This window comes from Trematosphaeria pertusa (assembly GCF_010094035.1).
Source record: "Trematosphaeria pertusa strain CBS 122368 unplaced genomic scaffold BU26scaffold_11, whole genome shotgun sequence".
Taxonomy (NCBI): Eukaryota; Fungi; Ascomycota; class Dothideomycetes; order Pleosporales; family Trematosphaeriaceae; genus Trematosphaeria; species Trematosphaeria pertusa.
Window position 1 is genome coordinate 1146631 of NW_022987222.1, and position 15086 is coordinate 1161716.

Below are 15086 nucleotides of genomic sequence, written 5' to 3' on the forward strand. Positions count from 1 at the left end.
CCACGCACAATCGCAGGTCACCTCTGAGCGAGCCCATTGAGAGCCGCAGCAGCAAGCCAACACTACGTCGTGTCTCACACCACCACCCGAGGAACCCATCCCACCCATTCCACGGGAGAAACAATGGAACCTTGACATTTTCCGCCAAGCCAACGAGATATGGAATTACTCCGCCGGATGGCATGGCCAAACACCCGATGCGTTCAGTAAAGTCGAAGCCCTGCTTTATGACATAGCAAGCGGCTACGGGTCATGGCAAAACGTCAACCACAGGGAAACTGCAGTCGGAGGTGCCGTGGATACGTGGCTAATGGAGGCTCTTACCGCGTACGGTTATGCTACGTTCGAACTTTCGCCACCTCCCGTACAGCTCATTGCGTACTACGACCCAGGCACGGAACCGAAGGCACTGCCAGATTGCTACCGCTGGATTATATCAAGATAGGAGGGACATCCGATCTATTCGATATAGAGTACGATACCGGGCTTCCCGAAGAAAAGGAATTAGCAGGTATCCGTAGGGTTGAGAAAGCAGCCTCTGATGCAGGAACTTGGGCTTCTGTGGACGGGGAGTTTCTCAACGGGATTCGGGTATAGGCTCTTGTAATGCAGTCCTGAAGAGTTGCAGCACCAAGCAAAGCACGGTCGGGAATACCGCAACCATGAATGCATGGTTTTTATCCTTCCACCCCTCTGAGAGTCGAGATATTGCAGCTCACGACGACTCTTTGAATTACAGCAGACGTCTTCCATATATTGCCATGCCTGCATCAAAAACGTTTTACACCATAGGTGGCCAACATCACCGTGGCGATGGAAAAGCGTTCTAGAAACGTCTCAAAAACGGTGGGAGAACGTGTCAGAAACGTGCAAAAACGTGTCATAATACACACCGCTTGTCATGGGTGTCCCTTCCTCTCACCTGGTAGTAGGAGCCGATAACATACCGAGTCGGAAAATCAAGATTAGCCAGAAAACGTAGAAGCCACTGGACTTACATCAGAACCGATACACAAGACTCCAAACAAAGACACCCTCTGTGAACGACGGAAGGGTGTCACATCCAGTGGTACCAAGGTTGGACAGGAGCGCGTGAGCGGTAAGCTATCCGAGATCGGCTACCTGAGCTACAACGTCCTGCTCCAACACTGGTCAACCCCCACAACTCTGCCATATTTTCTTGGTCTGCATGCTGAGAAGTCGATCCGACGATCAACCAATGATCCCACCCATCGGCTCGGCAGAATCGTCGGAAGAATGTAAGGAAGCCCAAAAGCTAACCCCCGCGGGGGAAGCGAGCACGAACACGGGACGGCGAGCATCTTGAGGCCTGAACAAGAGATGGTGGCGCCCGCGGAGGAGTTCACGACGTTGTAAGCGGTGCGGCGCCGCGCTTGGCAGCGGGAGGGTGAATGTTGCTAGCCAGGGGCAATATCGAAAATCTGGGGCACTAAGCCACTCCCGGCTTTAGAGGCCTATCACATGCGATTGCGCAACGTCAACACCCAGACTTTCGAACGACGTCTTACTCCTCTATCTTTGTCGCTCCCTCCGCTTTTGGGGTGCACTTAGATTAATTATACGGCGCAGCGCAGGGCTACGCCGTGACGAGCGTTGTAAGGGGTCGCTGTACGGTGAGGTCGTCTTTGCCATTTCGCTGGGCTGACCGAAAATCAGGAATTGCGGTCCAGGTAAGCATAGAGGGCAGACGACACCGTGCGTGATGAGCAGCAGGGGCAATATCGAAACCCGACCTGCTATACCCCAAGGATGCGTTAAGAAGATCACATGGGCTAGGCTAACGTCAGATTCTGGCACTTCCTCCAACCACAGCTGCATTTTTTTTGCGCGGCGCGGCACTTCTGCAGACTACCGAAGGGTCCTCTGTAGATGTGCAGGGGTCAACGCTTCTTAGCACCTTCCGACAACAACATAGCATCCCGCGTCTGTCACGAGCTACATCGAATACTACATCGAATGATGGTTCAGCGGCGCCGCGAGGCCTTGTGTAGGGCTGAGTAGATACCCCAGTGGTTAAGTACGGAGTTACCAGCCGCCTCGTGACACGAAGAAAACCCTGTGCCACTACTGTGAATCCAAATGCGGAAGTGGAGAGATCATTGCGGGGCCCCGGGCCAGTCGAGTGAAAGAGGAAGTATCTACATAAAGGTACGAGCGCTCCCGCATCTAAGGTAACGAAGATCTTCGCCCTTCAGCCCACCCTCCTCAACTTCTCAATCGTGCAACTATTCTCATTCAAGATGATACTTCGACCTCTAGTTGCTGCTTTGGTAGCTACGACTGTGTATGGAGCTGCGGCAGAGCCTCTTCGCTCTCGAGATGACTTGGCTGGAAAGATTGAGAAGCAGAACAAGATCTCTCTCCAAGGTGTGCTCAACAACATCGGCCCTCATGGAAGCCAGGCACCTGGCGCATCTGCAGGTGTCATAATCGCTTCTCCATCTACCGAGAACCCAAACTGTAAGTACAATCCCCTTTGGGCAGTTGTTGCTCGTACCGGCATTATCCGTACTAATCGCCTAAAGACTTCTATACGTGGACACGAGATGCCGCACTGACCATGAAGATGCTTGTCGACGAGTTCATCCATGGCAATTTCTGGCTCCGGACGACCATTCAAGACTACATCAAAGCACAAGCTATTCTCCAGACCGTCAGCAACCCGTCCGGTGCTCTGGGCTCTGGACGTGGTCTGGGCGAACCAAAGTACTACTCCAACCTCACTCGTTTCAACGGTGACTGGGGTAGGCCGCAGCGGGACGGGCCGGCTCTTCGTGCAACCGCCTTGATCACTTATTCGAGGTGGCTTCTCAGCACTGGGCGCAAGTCAGATGTTACTGAAGCCAAGGAAGTGATTTGGCCCGTCATCCAGAACGATCTGTACTATGTCTCCCAGTATTGGAACAGCACTGGATTCGACCTCTGGGAAGAAGTTCTTGGGTCGTCTTTCTTCGCCACTGCGGTGCAGCACCGTGCTCTTATCGAAGGAGCAGCTCTGGGGAAGCGCCTGGGCATACAGACATCTCCCTTCGAGTCTCAAACCTCCAACATCTTGTGCTTCCTCCAAGCTTATTGGAATGGAGAGTATGCCTTGTCGAACATCAACACCCAGGACTGGTACAATAGGTCGGGTATTGATGCCAACACCGTGCTTACTTCTATCGCTAGTAAGTGTCTCTACTTAAGTGTATATAGCAGGACTGACCAAAGCATAGCTTTCGATCCAGAGGCCAAATGCGACGACGCGCTCTTCCAGCCTTGCTCACCACGCGCGCTGGCCAGTCTCAAGGTTTATGTGGACTCTTTCCGCGACATCTACACCATCAACAAGGACGCCTCGGAAACTTCCCCCGTCGCCACCGGCCGCTACAAAGAGGACGTCTACTTCGAAGGCAACCCCTGGTACCTCACCACGCTCTCTGTCGCCGAGCAACTCTACGACGCCATCCAGCAGTGGAGCACCATCAACACGCTCACCGTCTGCGAGACCAGCCTTCCCTTCTGGAAGTCCGTCTACCCCTCGGCTAAACTCGGCACCTACCGCAAGAGCCAGCGCGAGTTCAACAAGCTACTCGACGCCGTTCTGAACTATGCAGACGGCTTCGTCAAGATCGCGCTGAAATACACGCCGAGCAGCGGCGCGCTGGCCGAGCAGTACAGCCGCGAAAACGGCACCGCCATCTCCGCCCGCGACCTCACCTGGTCCTACGCCTCCTTCATCACCATGCGCGGCGCCCGCCTCTCCGCCACATCCGAGTACATGCAAGTCCCCTCCTGGGGCGCGCCCTCGGCCCCCCAGATCCCCTCATCCTGCAAGCCCGGCTCCGTCCCCGGCGTCTACGCGCCCGCGCTCAAAGCCGGCGCGCCGCCCGGCAGCGGCGGCTGCACCATCCTGGTCACCTTCAACGTCAACGCGTCCACCTTCTACGGCGAGAACGTGTACCTCACGGGCAACACGACGGACCTGGGCCAGTGGAATCCGAACGACGCGGTCCCCGGGAGCGCGAACGAGTACACGGCAGAGCGCCCGCTGTGGAGCTTCACGGTGGAGCTGCCGGCGAATTCGTCGGTCGAGTATGGCTATTTGAGAAAGGAGCCGGATGGCGCGGTGTTGATGGAGACGCGGAATCGCACGCTCGAGGTGCCGCTTTGTGGGGATACGATTTTTGCGCCGAATGCGACGGTGGAGGATGAGTGGGTCGGGCCGACGGGGACGCCGGTCGCGAAGCTCTTATAGAGTGGTTTCTTTGATGGGATTGAGTGGGACAGCATGGCGTGGCATGGCATGGTTTTTGTACGGGGTGTGTGGGACACGGCATGCATGATACACCTTCGCTTTGGTATGTGGAGGGATAGAGAGATAGATCAATAGGCTTTGGTCTATATTGGCTAGTAGGTATCTTGACTTCGAGTCCAGCTCACCGTCGTCGTCTCTAGCTCGTACACTATCTATCACAGTTCCATCTAATCTCGGGGGCCACATGCGCCTGGCTGCTATCTCCTCCGCCCACCAGCTGTTGACCCTTTCTTGACACCAACCCCCTGTGCACTTTATATCGCTCTGAGGTCCGAAGCCGTTCAGTCTGTTGTTCACAGAAGAATCGAAGCCCTTTTACGGGACGCACTGATAGATATACCCTTTCCCAAAGCGGGCTGCGGAAAAGTGCCGTGTTTTGAGAATCTGGTGGGAGAGCGTCTGCTATCGCAGAACCCCCAAGTCGTCAATTGCGGATGTCATTTGCATCGATGCCCGCCGGGAATCGTCAGAACGGCTCGCTCGAGCGGTACGATGCGGGGCGTTCCATCCATGCATCAAATAAACGTCTTCGGCACCACAGTCCTCTTCTCCAACTCCGAGTGCAACTCCGCCTCATCCTCCTTCTCGCACTTCTCATCCGAAATCGTATCCCCAAACTCATCCCTGACCTTCCTCTCGCCGCGGGGGCTCCGCACCGTTGCGCTCACCGCGCTGGGCCTGCGTGCCGCATGCTCCTCCTTCCTTAGCCCCTCGCCCTCGCCCAGCAAGCCAAACAGCACCAGGCGCTCTCGGACCTGGGTCTCGCTGCCCTCGTCGTAGAAAAACAGGCCGATGCGCACGAGCGTGCGCTCCATGAACGCCTTGAGTGTGGGTATGGTGGCGGCGATGAGCGCAAACTGCTGCTCCAGGACCGCCCACAGCGCAATCGTGACGTTGGTGCGGAAGATGTCGCGGCTGGTGTAGAAGCCCTGCAGGGTCATGGTGCGGATGATAGCTGCGCAGGAGGCGAAGAGGCCCAGGCCCATGAGCACGCACATGAAGATCTTCTCGCGCCGCGGGCGGTTCAGCTTCCGGATGAAGGTGATCGGGATGAAGCTAAAGACGATGTCTAGGCCGACCTGGATGGCCGAGAAGGTGACAATGTTCCCGTTGATAACGGCGCGCTTGAAGCACGTTACTTTCTGCTTGCGGAACACGCCCGGGTCCCAGTACACGCTGAAGGGGCGGCATTGCAGGAACTGGAAGGCTGTTTGGACGAGGCCGGCGACGATGGTCAGGGTGATGAGGAAGTAGAGGAAGAGGCGCCAGGGGCGGGTGCGCTTGAGGCGGAGCAGCAGAAGGGCGACGGAGAGCTTCACGAGCGTGATGGACCAGTACCAGAAGACTTGCGAGATGAAGAGCAGGCGGAGGGAGGTTGAGCGGCGGGAGAAGGAGACGAAGCGGGCGTGGCGGCCGAGGCCGAAGACCACGGAGACCGCGAGGATGAAGTATTGGACTACGGCGAGGACCTGGTTTGTTGGATTAGTAAGATTTCCTTGTTGTACTAGTCAGACCTCAAGGGTCATGAAAGGGCCTTCAAGAGGAAAAGGATAGGCTACGCACCGTAGCTCCTAACACAGTCCAGTCATCCAGCTTCAACCGATACGTCGGCCTCAGCCTCGACCACAACCTCGCGGCGAGCAAGCAGATGGAAATGAAGAGCAGCGTGCCGCCCAGACCGAGCAGAATGGGTGCTTGCGTGTTGTTGTCGTCCATGCTGCCGTTCGGGATGCGGTTGGGGTTGAAGTGCGGCTTGGAGTAGTTGCGGGACATGGCCGATTGTTGGCCGAAGCCGCCGCCAGTTTTGTCGAGCGGATTGACGGCTGTGGGGGAGGGGGAGGGGGAGGGCATTGGAGCGAAGCGCTCCATGGTGGGTTGAGAGGGCTTCGGGCCGCTCTCTAAGAAGCAAAGGAAAGAAAGGTAAAATGAGTGACTGGGACAGAGAGAACGATGGAAAAAGAAGTCGTGATCTCGTTACATGCTGGCCAGCCAACAATCCATTAGGAACTGTGCTTGCGACAAAGGTAAAGCGAAAAGTCGAAGAGAAAAGAATCCACTTTCTAGAAGCGCATGTCGAACAGCGAGCGAAGAACTCTTTTCTCTCCGTCTCTGCTTCGCGCAGCAATAACGCAGGCCCTCACTTCTCTTAGCGCGATCTCACAATGCGGCGATGCATGAAGCACACCCTCCGTCCGTCGAGGTGATTGATTGTGACCTGAAAACGAGGGGTGCGTGCAGGTAAAGACGGCATCAATAACCAACGTGACACGACATGAGGAGCTGGTCAGAGCCAAACCTCGAGCGAACCTCTGCCTTGCCGACTTCCCCGTTGTTCACGGCCTGAGTGGTGGGAGCTAGGGTAACGACGGTCTCAGACCCGTTTGATCGCCTGCCCTAGGTCCCTGCACCCCACAAATGCGTGCACTGACGACTGAACTGCCGAACAAGCTTTCCCCCGTCCGGTCCGTCAAGCGGGTAAAAATATGGCCCTTGCTTGTGTGTCGTTAGTCTACTTCTGACGAATAGCGCGAGGTTGGGACATTCACATACGCTTACGTAACCCTGCTCGCTTGGCAAGCCGGTTACATAGGACGGAGCCGAGTGCCTCAGGATCTGTAAGAGGTCAATGCAACGTCTGTTTCTGGTGGTTCTTTCGGTCCGTTTTGCTTGCGTATTCACGAATTCGCAGGTTTGAGCAGTGGGAGTCTTTTTGAGGGCGATGGGACGGGCCGAATAGGGCATGTTCCGCTGCTCCGCAACCGCATTTGCAAGTACGAAGCCTTGCTTGCTTGGACGCGCTGCCCTTTCGGGAGCTTGGATCGTGGTTGCGTGCAGTTGCTGCACGTGGAGGCGCATGCGGTTCGCTTTGTTGGTATATTTGAGGGCAAAGAGGGGCTTGAGGCACAACTGTTGCGGTGAACACCTCGTTTTGTGTTCGAGCTTGTGGAGTTTCGAATACAAGCGACGCCCCCAGATGGGGGAAGAGGATAAAGATGGTGGAATTCTGCACCTGTTCCATGGATCGGGTGTATTGCCAGGGCCACCGGCTGTCTCGAACACCATTGCTTTTGTAATCGCTGTGCTGCCGCGGACGCCCAGCCAGCCATGAAAGGCGCCTCTAGGCCTCATGCGGCGAAGCCAGCTGTCAGGATTTGACAGTAAAGCATAGCGTGCCGACCTTCAATCACGACCGGTGCCGTTCTCCGTCCGCGAGAACAGTGGCAGAACGTGCCAAGACTTCTAAGGAACCGGGTCTCCGAACTTCGTACCTTCTTCATTGCCGTCTCTTTTGAGCTCCTCTTTCTGGTCTCCCCTCAATACACTGCATGGCTCTCGAATCGCACTTCTTCCATCATCCTGATAGAAGCGATGGCTATCGCGACCGCCCATAGCTCAACCCGGAGCCCCTCTTCTCCGCCTCTTGTAAAACCTCATAGTCCTCTTTTCAATACTTTCTCGGACACAAGGACGAGCAGGCGGCCCTTCTTTTACAGCTCCTGCCGAGAACCGAGCCACTCGCGCCTTCAATAGTGGGTTCTCATAGGGGCTTGCACTTTTGTCCGAGCATTTTGATGATGTCGAGAAATTTGCGTTTGGAGCGTGGCAGGCGAAACTGCAGTAAGAGATCCAAATTCTGGACGAAAGGAGAACGTCAAGCGTACTGGTAGCTGCTCGTCAAGGGCGAGATGGACGGAGAACAGGCCTTTGAAGGTGGGAAGGGTAGAAGTTACGGAAGTCGCGACCCGGCGCTGACTCGTCGCTGCTTCCCCGCAACTTGCTGACTCGTCGCCGAGCCGTGCTCTCGCGAACCGCGGCAACTCAGCTCTCGGCCATGATCCCTCATGCCCATATCTGACAAGACCGCAACCATGCTCTGGTATCCTCGATTGACCTCATGGCGACGCCGAAGAAAGCGACCCTCATTCCCTCAGTGATGGACCCTCAAAAGAAGGAAACATTTGGCAACCTCGGTCCATGGGCAGAGCCGTCGTGGTACAGCTCCCTCGCCTCGCCGTATTACAACGAATCACACAAGCGATTGCGCAATGCGCTGCGCGCCTACGTTGACGAGGATATCAAGCCGTATATGCTGGAATGGGAAGAGAAGGGAGATGTACCCAAGGAAGCGCGTTTGAAGTGGGCGCGGTCTGGATTCGCGTTCACGGACGTCCCAGGGCCCTACAGGCCGAGAGACGTACCTGGCCCGGCGGGAATACCGGTTGCCGAGCTTGATGTCTTCCACCTTATGATCCAGACGGATGAAAACTGTCGGATTGAGGGCGGCGTGGGCGGTGCGCTTGGCGGCGGGAGTGTGATTGGAGTCCCGCCCATTGTGCATCATGGCACAGAGGAGCAGAAGAGGAAGTGGCTACCTGGGCTGTTTACGTGGGAGACGAGTTTCTGTTTGGGCATTACCGAGCCAAGCGGTGGTGTAGGTTGCCTCTTTCCCGGCGTGATAGCTGAGCTGACACTCGTGCAGTCTGACGTTGCGAACCTCCAAACCACGGCGAAGAAGACGGCCGACGGAAGGTACTACGTCGTCAACGGATACAAGAAGTGGATCACGGGCATGCCATGGGCTACACATATGACCACGGCTGTGCGCACCGGCGGACCTGGGATGAAAGGCATCTCCGTCCTGGTCATTCCCGCGAACTCAAAGGGCCTAACACACCGACGCATACCCAACAGCGGACAAAAGGCAGGGGGTGCCAGCTTCGTCGAGATGGACGACGTGTATGTGCCCGTCGAGAATCTCATTGGCAAAGAGAACGAAGGCTTCCGCATCATTATGACCAATTTTAATAAGGAGCGCTTCATAATGTCGGTGGGCTGTAACCGCAAGGCACGGACTTGTCTGTCGCTTTCCTTCGAATATGCCAACAAGCGACATACCTTTGGCAAGCCTCTGATCGCAAACCAAATCATTAGCCACAAGCTAGCAACAATGGGACGCTACGTGGAGAGTCACTGGGCATGGCTGGAGCAGCTCGCATACCATATCCAGCAGTCGCCACTCGCCTGGCAGGACCCTGAGATCGCAGGCCAAATCGCTCTGTCGAAAGTCCATGGTGGTCGCATCCTCGAGATGGCGAATCGTGAAGCGCAACAGATCTTTGGTGGTGCGGGCTATCAGAGAGGCGGCACGGGAGCTGTCATTGAGCAGATGAGCCGCGATCTCAGAATGATGGTATGTAGTCCGTCCTTTGCATTAGCTAGATTGGCTAACCCTTTTCTAGGTCGTTGGCGGTGGCAGCGAAGAAATCATCGCGGATCTAGCTGTGAGGCAAGAGACGGCGCTGGCAAAGAAGCGCGGCTGGAAGCTATAGTTAAGGCGGAGGCTGCGCCGACACAGCGACAGTCATTCCCAAGGCGGAGTCAAGGATAGCCTAAGACATCAACTTTCTCTTTGGGAGTTAGCAGCCGTAAACTCGCGGCGTGCGCAGCAATAAGCGTATAAATATTGCGCTGGCCCTGTCTCAGGCGAGTACGCCACACGCGACAGCCGTTCAGCCCTTCGGAATATCCAACCCAAAGGCTTAGCGTTGATCGTGTGGTTCTATGGCTTAGACTCGCCCCAGCAGAATCACTCCACCTTCCCAACCTTGGAAGGCCGGAAGATCTCGTCACGTGTTTAGGTTACACCGCATCAGGGCAACCGCATCTGCGGGGACGGAAGATCGACAAATAGTCTCCCTAATACGCTAGGCCAATCGTTTGCCTGGGCGTTTGTACTTAACCACTGCATCGCCTGTTGAATCCGCCCAGGAGCGTCGTGCACGATGGTCCCTTCCTCTTTCGCAACCTTCGTCTCGCTTCTTTTGATCGCTTCATCGTTTCTGTCTTCCACGATCGCTGCGCTCCTTTCCTCAGCAGAACGATCCATTATCATTCCCTCTTGGAAGGTCCAATCGTCTTCGAAATCCGGGAACGATGCTTCGGAACTATCAGCGCAGAATGTGGATACGTCGGCATGGTACACGATCAGTTCGAAGGCCACATTGATGGCCTCTCTTCTCGAGAACAGGGTCTATACTGATACGGACCTTTTCTACTCCACCAATCTCGAGAACGTTGACTATTCGCAATTCCAAGTACCATGGTTCTATCGCGCCGAGTTCGAACTTGAGAACGCCAATGGTTCGCATTTCCGGCTCAAGACCAACGGAATCACTTCGCGGGCCGATCTGTACCTGAATGGCGCCTTGATCGCTGATAAGAACGTCCAGGCTGGCGCATATGGGGGGTTGGCGTACGACATCACCAGCGAAGCCAAAGCGGGGAAGAATGTGCTGCTTGTGAGAGTCTATCCTACGGACTACAATCGCGACTTTGGGCTTGGATTCGTAGATTGGAACCCGTACCCCCCTGATAACGGCACAGGGATATGGAGAGACGTCGAGATCAAGCAAACGGGTCCGGTTGCGCTTTCATCCCCAAGAGTCACTTCAGCACTTGATGGATCAGTCAGTATTCACGTAGATGTGCATAATCTGGAGGAGAGCGGCCACCAGGGAGAGGTAGTCTGCACCGTCTCCGATCCACATGGGAAATCGCTTGGCCATCCCCACGCGGAATTCCACCTCTTCAGCAAAGCCCAGCAGAAACTCTCCCTCAGCCTCAAGGTCCCTCGTCCGGAGATCTGGTGGCCCAAGCAATGGGGCCCTCAACCCCTCTACACCACATCCTGCGCCCTCTCCACCTCATCCGGCCTTTCAGACCGCACATCCATTACCCGCTTCGGCATCCGCACCATCACCTCCATGCTAAACGCCCACAACGACACCCTTTTCTCCATCAACGGACATCCCTTCCAAGTCCTCGGCGCAGGCTACACCTCCGATATCTTCCTCCGCTTCGACGAGGCCAAAGTGCGCGCGCAACTCTCCTATGTGCTCGACATGGGTCTGAATACGGTTCGCCTCGAAGGGAAGCAAGAGCATCCCCGCTTCTACGAAATCGCTGACGAAATGGGCGTCATGGTTATGGCGGGCTGGGAATGCTGCGACAAGTGGGAGGGCTGGAGTTACAATGACGAGGGCTCTGGTTTCAAATGGACGGACCCCGACTACTACATCGCCAATATCTCAATGCGCCACGAGGCGGAGATGATGCAACACCACCCCTCCATGCTAACCTTTCTCGTAGGCAGCGACTTCTGGCCCGACGACCGCGCAGTGCAGATCTACGTCGACGCATTGCGAGCATTCAACTGGGACATCCCCATCATCGCCTCCGCCTCCCAACGCGGCTTCCCCGCCCTCCTTGGCAACGGCGGCATGAAAATGGACGGCCCGTACGACTGGGTGCCTCCGAACTACTGGTACGCCGACCAACTAGGCGCAGCATTCGGTTTCGGCAGCGAACTGGGCGCCGGCGTAGGCACGCCTGAACTCTCCTCCCTGCGCAAATTCCTGTCTCCCGCGGATCAGGAGGATCTCTGGAAACAGCCAAATAAGGGCCTGTACCACATGAGCACAAACGTATCCTCCTTCTACACGCGCGAGATCTACAACGCCGCGCTTTTCCAGCGTTACGGCCCACCTACCTCCCTCGCCGACTACTTGCTCAAGGCGCAGATGATGGACTACGAAGCCACGCGCGCGGAGTACGAAGCGTACGCTTCGCGCTGGAGTGCCGCCGAACGCCCTGCGACGGGCCTGATCTACTGGATGCTGAACAACGCCTGGCCCTCCCTGCACTGGAACCTCTTCGACTACTACCTACACCCCGCGGGCTCGTACTTCGGCACCAAAGTCTGGAGCCGCATCGAACACGTTGCCTTCGATTACACGTCCCATTCGATATACCTGATCAACCGCGGTCTTGCGAACAAAGGGGCGAGCAGAACCGTGGACGTCGAACTGCTCAGTCTCGACGGACAGTCCCTCGGTAAAACCACACTTAACGCTACCACGACGCCGAATTCGAGCAAGAGACTCTCCCCCTCCGTCCCCGGACTCTCCGAAATCGAAGACACCGCGCTGCTCAAGCTCGTTCTCAAAGACGACAGCCACGGCAAGGTGCTGAGTCGCAATGTATACTGGCTCAGTGGGAAGCCAGACGTGCTAGACTGGGAGAACTCGGACTGGTACTACACGCCGGTAACTTCTTACGCTGACTACACATCACTCTTCAGCAAGATGGCGAGGGCGAGTTTATCCGTAACTACACATGGGCGAAAGGCAGTGGTGTTGGAGAACAAGAGTAAAGTACCGGCGGTGTTTGTGCGGTTGAATCTTGTGGATGGGAGGAGCGGGGAGGATATCGTGCCGGTGCGGTGGGAGGATAACTACGTTACGTTGTGGCCAGGGGAGCGGATAGAGATTGGTGTGGAGTATGAGGGCGGTTATGGTGGAGCGAGGGTGGAAGTGTCTGGGGTGAATGTGGAGGGGAGGAGTGTTCATTTGGGGGGCTATTGATTGAGGATTAAAGGGTTGGTTGGATGGGCATTAAAGAATCGCTTTACTATCTATACATATTTCACCCCCGCCACCTGGACTCCATGCAATGCAATGCCATGCCAATGCTCCTTCGACCAGCCGTTCATCCAAACACCGTCTATGCTCGCTAATAAGCAAATGATTACTCTGCGTCGTCGGAGGGACCGTCCTCGTTTCTTTTTACGCGCCTTACGCTGCCCTACCCGTCCGAGTCAACAACCATGCTCTCGCCCAAGGCACTCATATCCTCGACGCCCACATTCCTCCTTGCTCTCCTCCCGCCCCTCCCCGCAACACGATTCTGTTGAATCTCCCTCAACCTGCCGCCAATCCTCCGCTCCAGCTCCTCAACCTCCTCGTCAGACACGCTACCTCCAGTGCCCTCTTCGAGATAGTGGCTTTTCTCTGGTCCCGGTACTCCGCTATCACTCTCATTAGCTTCTAGTGCGCGATTCAGCAGATCCGTTGCCATAGGGTCCTGCGGCGCGACCGCAAGTGCCTCGTGTAATGCTACTACGGCATCCCAGCTGCGTCCCATTTCGAGCAGGACGAGGCCCTTTGCGGTGAAGATACCTGCTTCTTTCACGCCGTGGCGGAGCACTTCCTCGAAGGTGGAGAGGGCTTCGTCGAGCTGGCCATAGCGCCGCAGTGCGTGCCCTAGGTTCATGCGCGTGGGGAGCCATGCGTCTGGATCCGCTTCATTCTGCTCTGAGATGACGAGGGCGCGGCGGAACATGGAGATGGCGTCGATCATGCGGTCTTCGTGGTAGTAGACGACGCCCATTTCATTAAGCAGTAGAGGGTCGTTTTGGCAGAGTTCGTACGCCGTGTTGAGGTATTCGTGGGCGAGGGAGAGATTGTTGAGCTGTAGATTCTGCATGCCGAGGAAGAGCTGCGGGAGGTGTGTGCCCTGGAATAAGCGTGCTGCGGTTGAATATGCCGAGATAGCCTGGTCGTGTTCGCCTTCCGCGGCGAAGGTGTGTGCGAAGCCTATCCAAGCGGGGCCAAAATGCGGGTCCATGACCGAGGCTTTGGAGAAGTAGCGCCGCGCTTCGGCGATGCGGTTTATGGAGAGGTAGTATATGCCGACCGCCAGCCAGGTGCAGGGTTCCGAGGTGTGGCTATCTGTGAGCTCGTGTGCGAGGAGGAAGAGGGCGTTCTTCTGGTCGAGCTCGTAGAGCGAGGCGAGGTGGACGGGGAGGATGGCAAAGTTGTATTTGTCCTCCGCGAGGACAGAGGATGTCAGCGTGAGGGCTTCGCGGAACCGGCAGTGCGTAAACATGAGATCTGCTTTTGCCAGGAGGATGTCCGGGTTATCGGCGAGCTTATAGTGGGTGGTCAGCTGCTCCACCGCGTCTTCAAATTCATCTGGGCGCGAGTATTTCGAGAGACGAGTCGTGTATAGTGTTTTGGTGAACTGGGCGGCTTCTTGGGATAGTGATGGGTTGCCCGGGACGGCAATAGCGTCGAAGTTTAAGGACTCGAGGAATTTCCATTCTTCGCTGGGTGACATGAGCGAGTTCGTCATAAGCGCATCGAAGGCTTCGAAGCACTGAACGTCGATCTGGCATGCCGTCTTATAACACTCTTTCGCGCGATCGAAGGAGTTCTGTTTCGCGTAGCAGACCCCCCGCAAATAGCACATTCCTGCCTCCGACTTGAGATTATTGACGTCCTCCTTGTCACGCTCCTCGCTCGTGGGTACCCGCTCGGTGCGCGAGCTCACTTTAGTATGTCGCGCGCCGGCTCGTGTGTTTACGTCGACATGCCGCAGCTTTTGCCGGGCGCTGCCGGGCGCAGTAATTAGATGTGTAGGATTCTTCTCGCCTAATATAGCCAAAGCATCATCTGTCTTTCCAAGCTTGATCGAGCAATGCGCGGCGAGGTATCGACATTGTGGGTTCCGATCGGTCAGGTTACCGCGGGCGAGGAACGACTGAGCGCGACTGTAATTGCCGGCGCTGAAGTGAACTTGGGCGAGCCAAAAGGCGTCCTGGTCGTCTCCTATCACGAATTTTGTCAGTGACACGTCTCAAGTAACGCCCTGGGACAGCATACCGGTAAGGGCAAGCAGCTTGTCGGCAACAAAGATGGCTGTATCATACTGATGCTTGTTGACGGCCTCCTGCCGCCATTCGCGAAGATATTTCTCCATAAGCGTGATAGGGCATGCAGTAAGATTCTCTGTAAGATGTTGGCGTCAAGAGTAGCCCCGGGAAGTCCGGTGCTGTGAGAGTTGCGCCTGTCGCTGTGACGATCCTCAAGTCGCGCTTTCCGTCGCGTGGGCACGAGGCTGGCGCGGGGTTCTGCCGCTTGCCACCGCC

At 56.2% G+C, this 15086-nt stretch overlaps 6 protein-coding genes across 6 annotated transcripts; 3 read left to right on the forward strand and 3 right to left on the reverse strand.

Moving 5' to 3' along the window:
- Window positions 1-2261: 2261 nt before the first annotated feature.
- Window positions 2262-4258, forward strand: BU26DRAFT_532829 (carbohydrate-binding module family 20 protein; the record flags this gene model as incomplete). The annotated part of the gene is made up of 3 exons (XM_033831123.1): window positions 2262-2481; window positions 2547-3188; window positions 3237-4258. 3 exons carry the CDS (start codon window positions 2262-2264, stop codon window positions 4256-4258), a joined length of 1884 nt encoding a protein of 627 aa, XP_033681220.1.
- A 782-nt stretch (window positions 4259-5040) lies between these two features.
- On the reverse strand, window positions 5041-6043 carry BU26DRAFT_402018 (uncharacterized protein; the record flags this gene model as incomplete). The annotated part of the gene is made up of 2 exons (XM_033822808.1): window positions 5041-5787; window positions 5882-6043. Coding segments are annotated over 2 exons (909 nt in total), but the record flags the coding sequence as incomplete, so codon positions are not given.
- A 386-nt stretch (window positions 6044-6429) lies between these two features.
- BU26DRAFT_64758 (uncharacterized protein) lies at window positions 6430-7567 on the reverse strand. The gene is made up of 2 exons (XM_033836141.1): window positions 6869-7567; window positions 6430-6807 (listed from the first exon to the last, which is right to left on the reverse strand). The coding sequence occupies exons 1-2, from the start codon at window positions 7445-7447 to the stop codon at window positions 6673-6675; spliced, it is 714 nt and encodes a 237-aa protein (XP_033681222.1). The 5' UTR covers window positions 7448-7567; the 3' UTR covers window positions 6430-6672.
- Window positions 7568-8213: 646 nt separating this feature from the next.
- On the forward strand, window positions 8214-9648 carry BU26DRAFT_532830 (acyl-CoA dehydrogenase NM domain-like protein; the record flags this gene model as incomplete). The annotated part of the gene is made up of 3 exons (XM_033831124.1): window positions 8214-8750; window positions 8799-9509; window positions 9559-9648. The coding sequence occupies 3 exons, from the start codon at window positions 8214-8216 to the stop codon at window positions 9646-9648; spliced, it is 1338 nt and encodes a 445-aa protein (XP_033681223.1).
- A 675-nt stretch (window positions 9649-10323) lies between these two features.
- BU26DRAFT_532831 (glycoside hydrolase family 2 protein) lies at window positions 10324-12741 on the forward strand (the record flags this gene model as incomplete). Its single annotated transcript, XM_033831125.1, has 1 exon — window positions 10324-12741. One exon carries the CDS (start codon window positions 10324-10326, stop codon window positions 12739-12741), a length of 2418 nt encoding a protein of 805 aa, XP_033681224.1.
- Window positions 12742-12851: 110 nt separating this feature from the next.
- On the reverse strand, window positions 12852-15027 carry BU26DRAFT_64746 (anaphase-promoting complex subunit Cut9). Its single transcript, XM_033836140.1, has 2 exons — window positions 14821-15027; window positions 12852-14766 (listed from the first exon to the last, which is right to left on the reverse strand). The coding sequence occupies exons 1-2, from the start codon at window positions 14915-14917 to the stop codon at window positions 12962-12964; spliced, it is 1902 nt and encodes a 633-aa protein (XP_033681225.1). The 5' UTR covers window positions 14918-15027; the 3' UTR covers window positions 12852-12961.
- Between the last annotated feature and the right edge of the window lie 59 nt (window positions 15028-15086).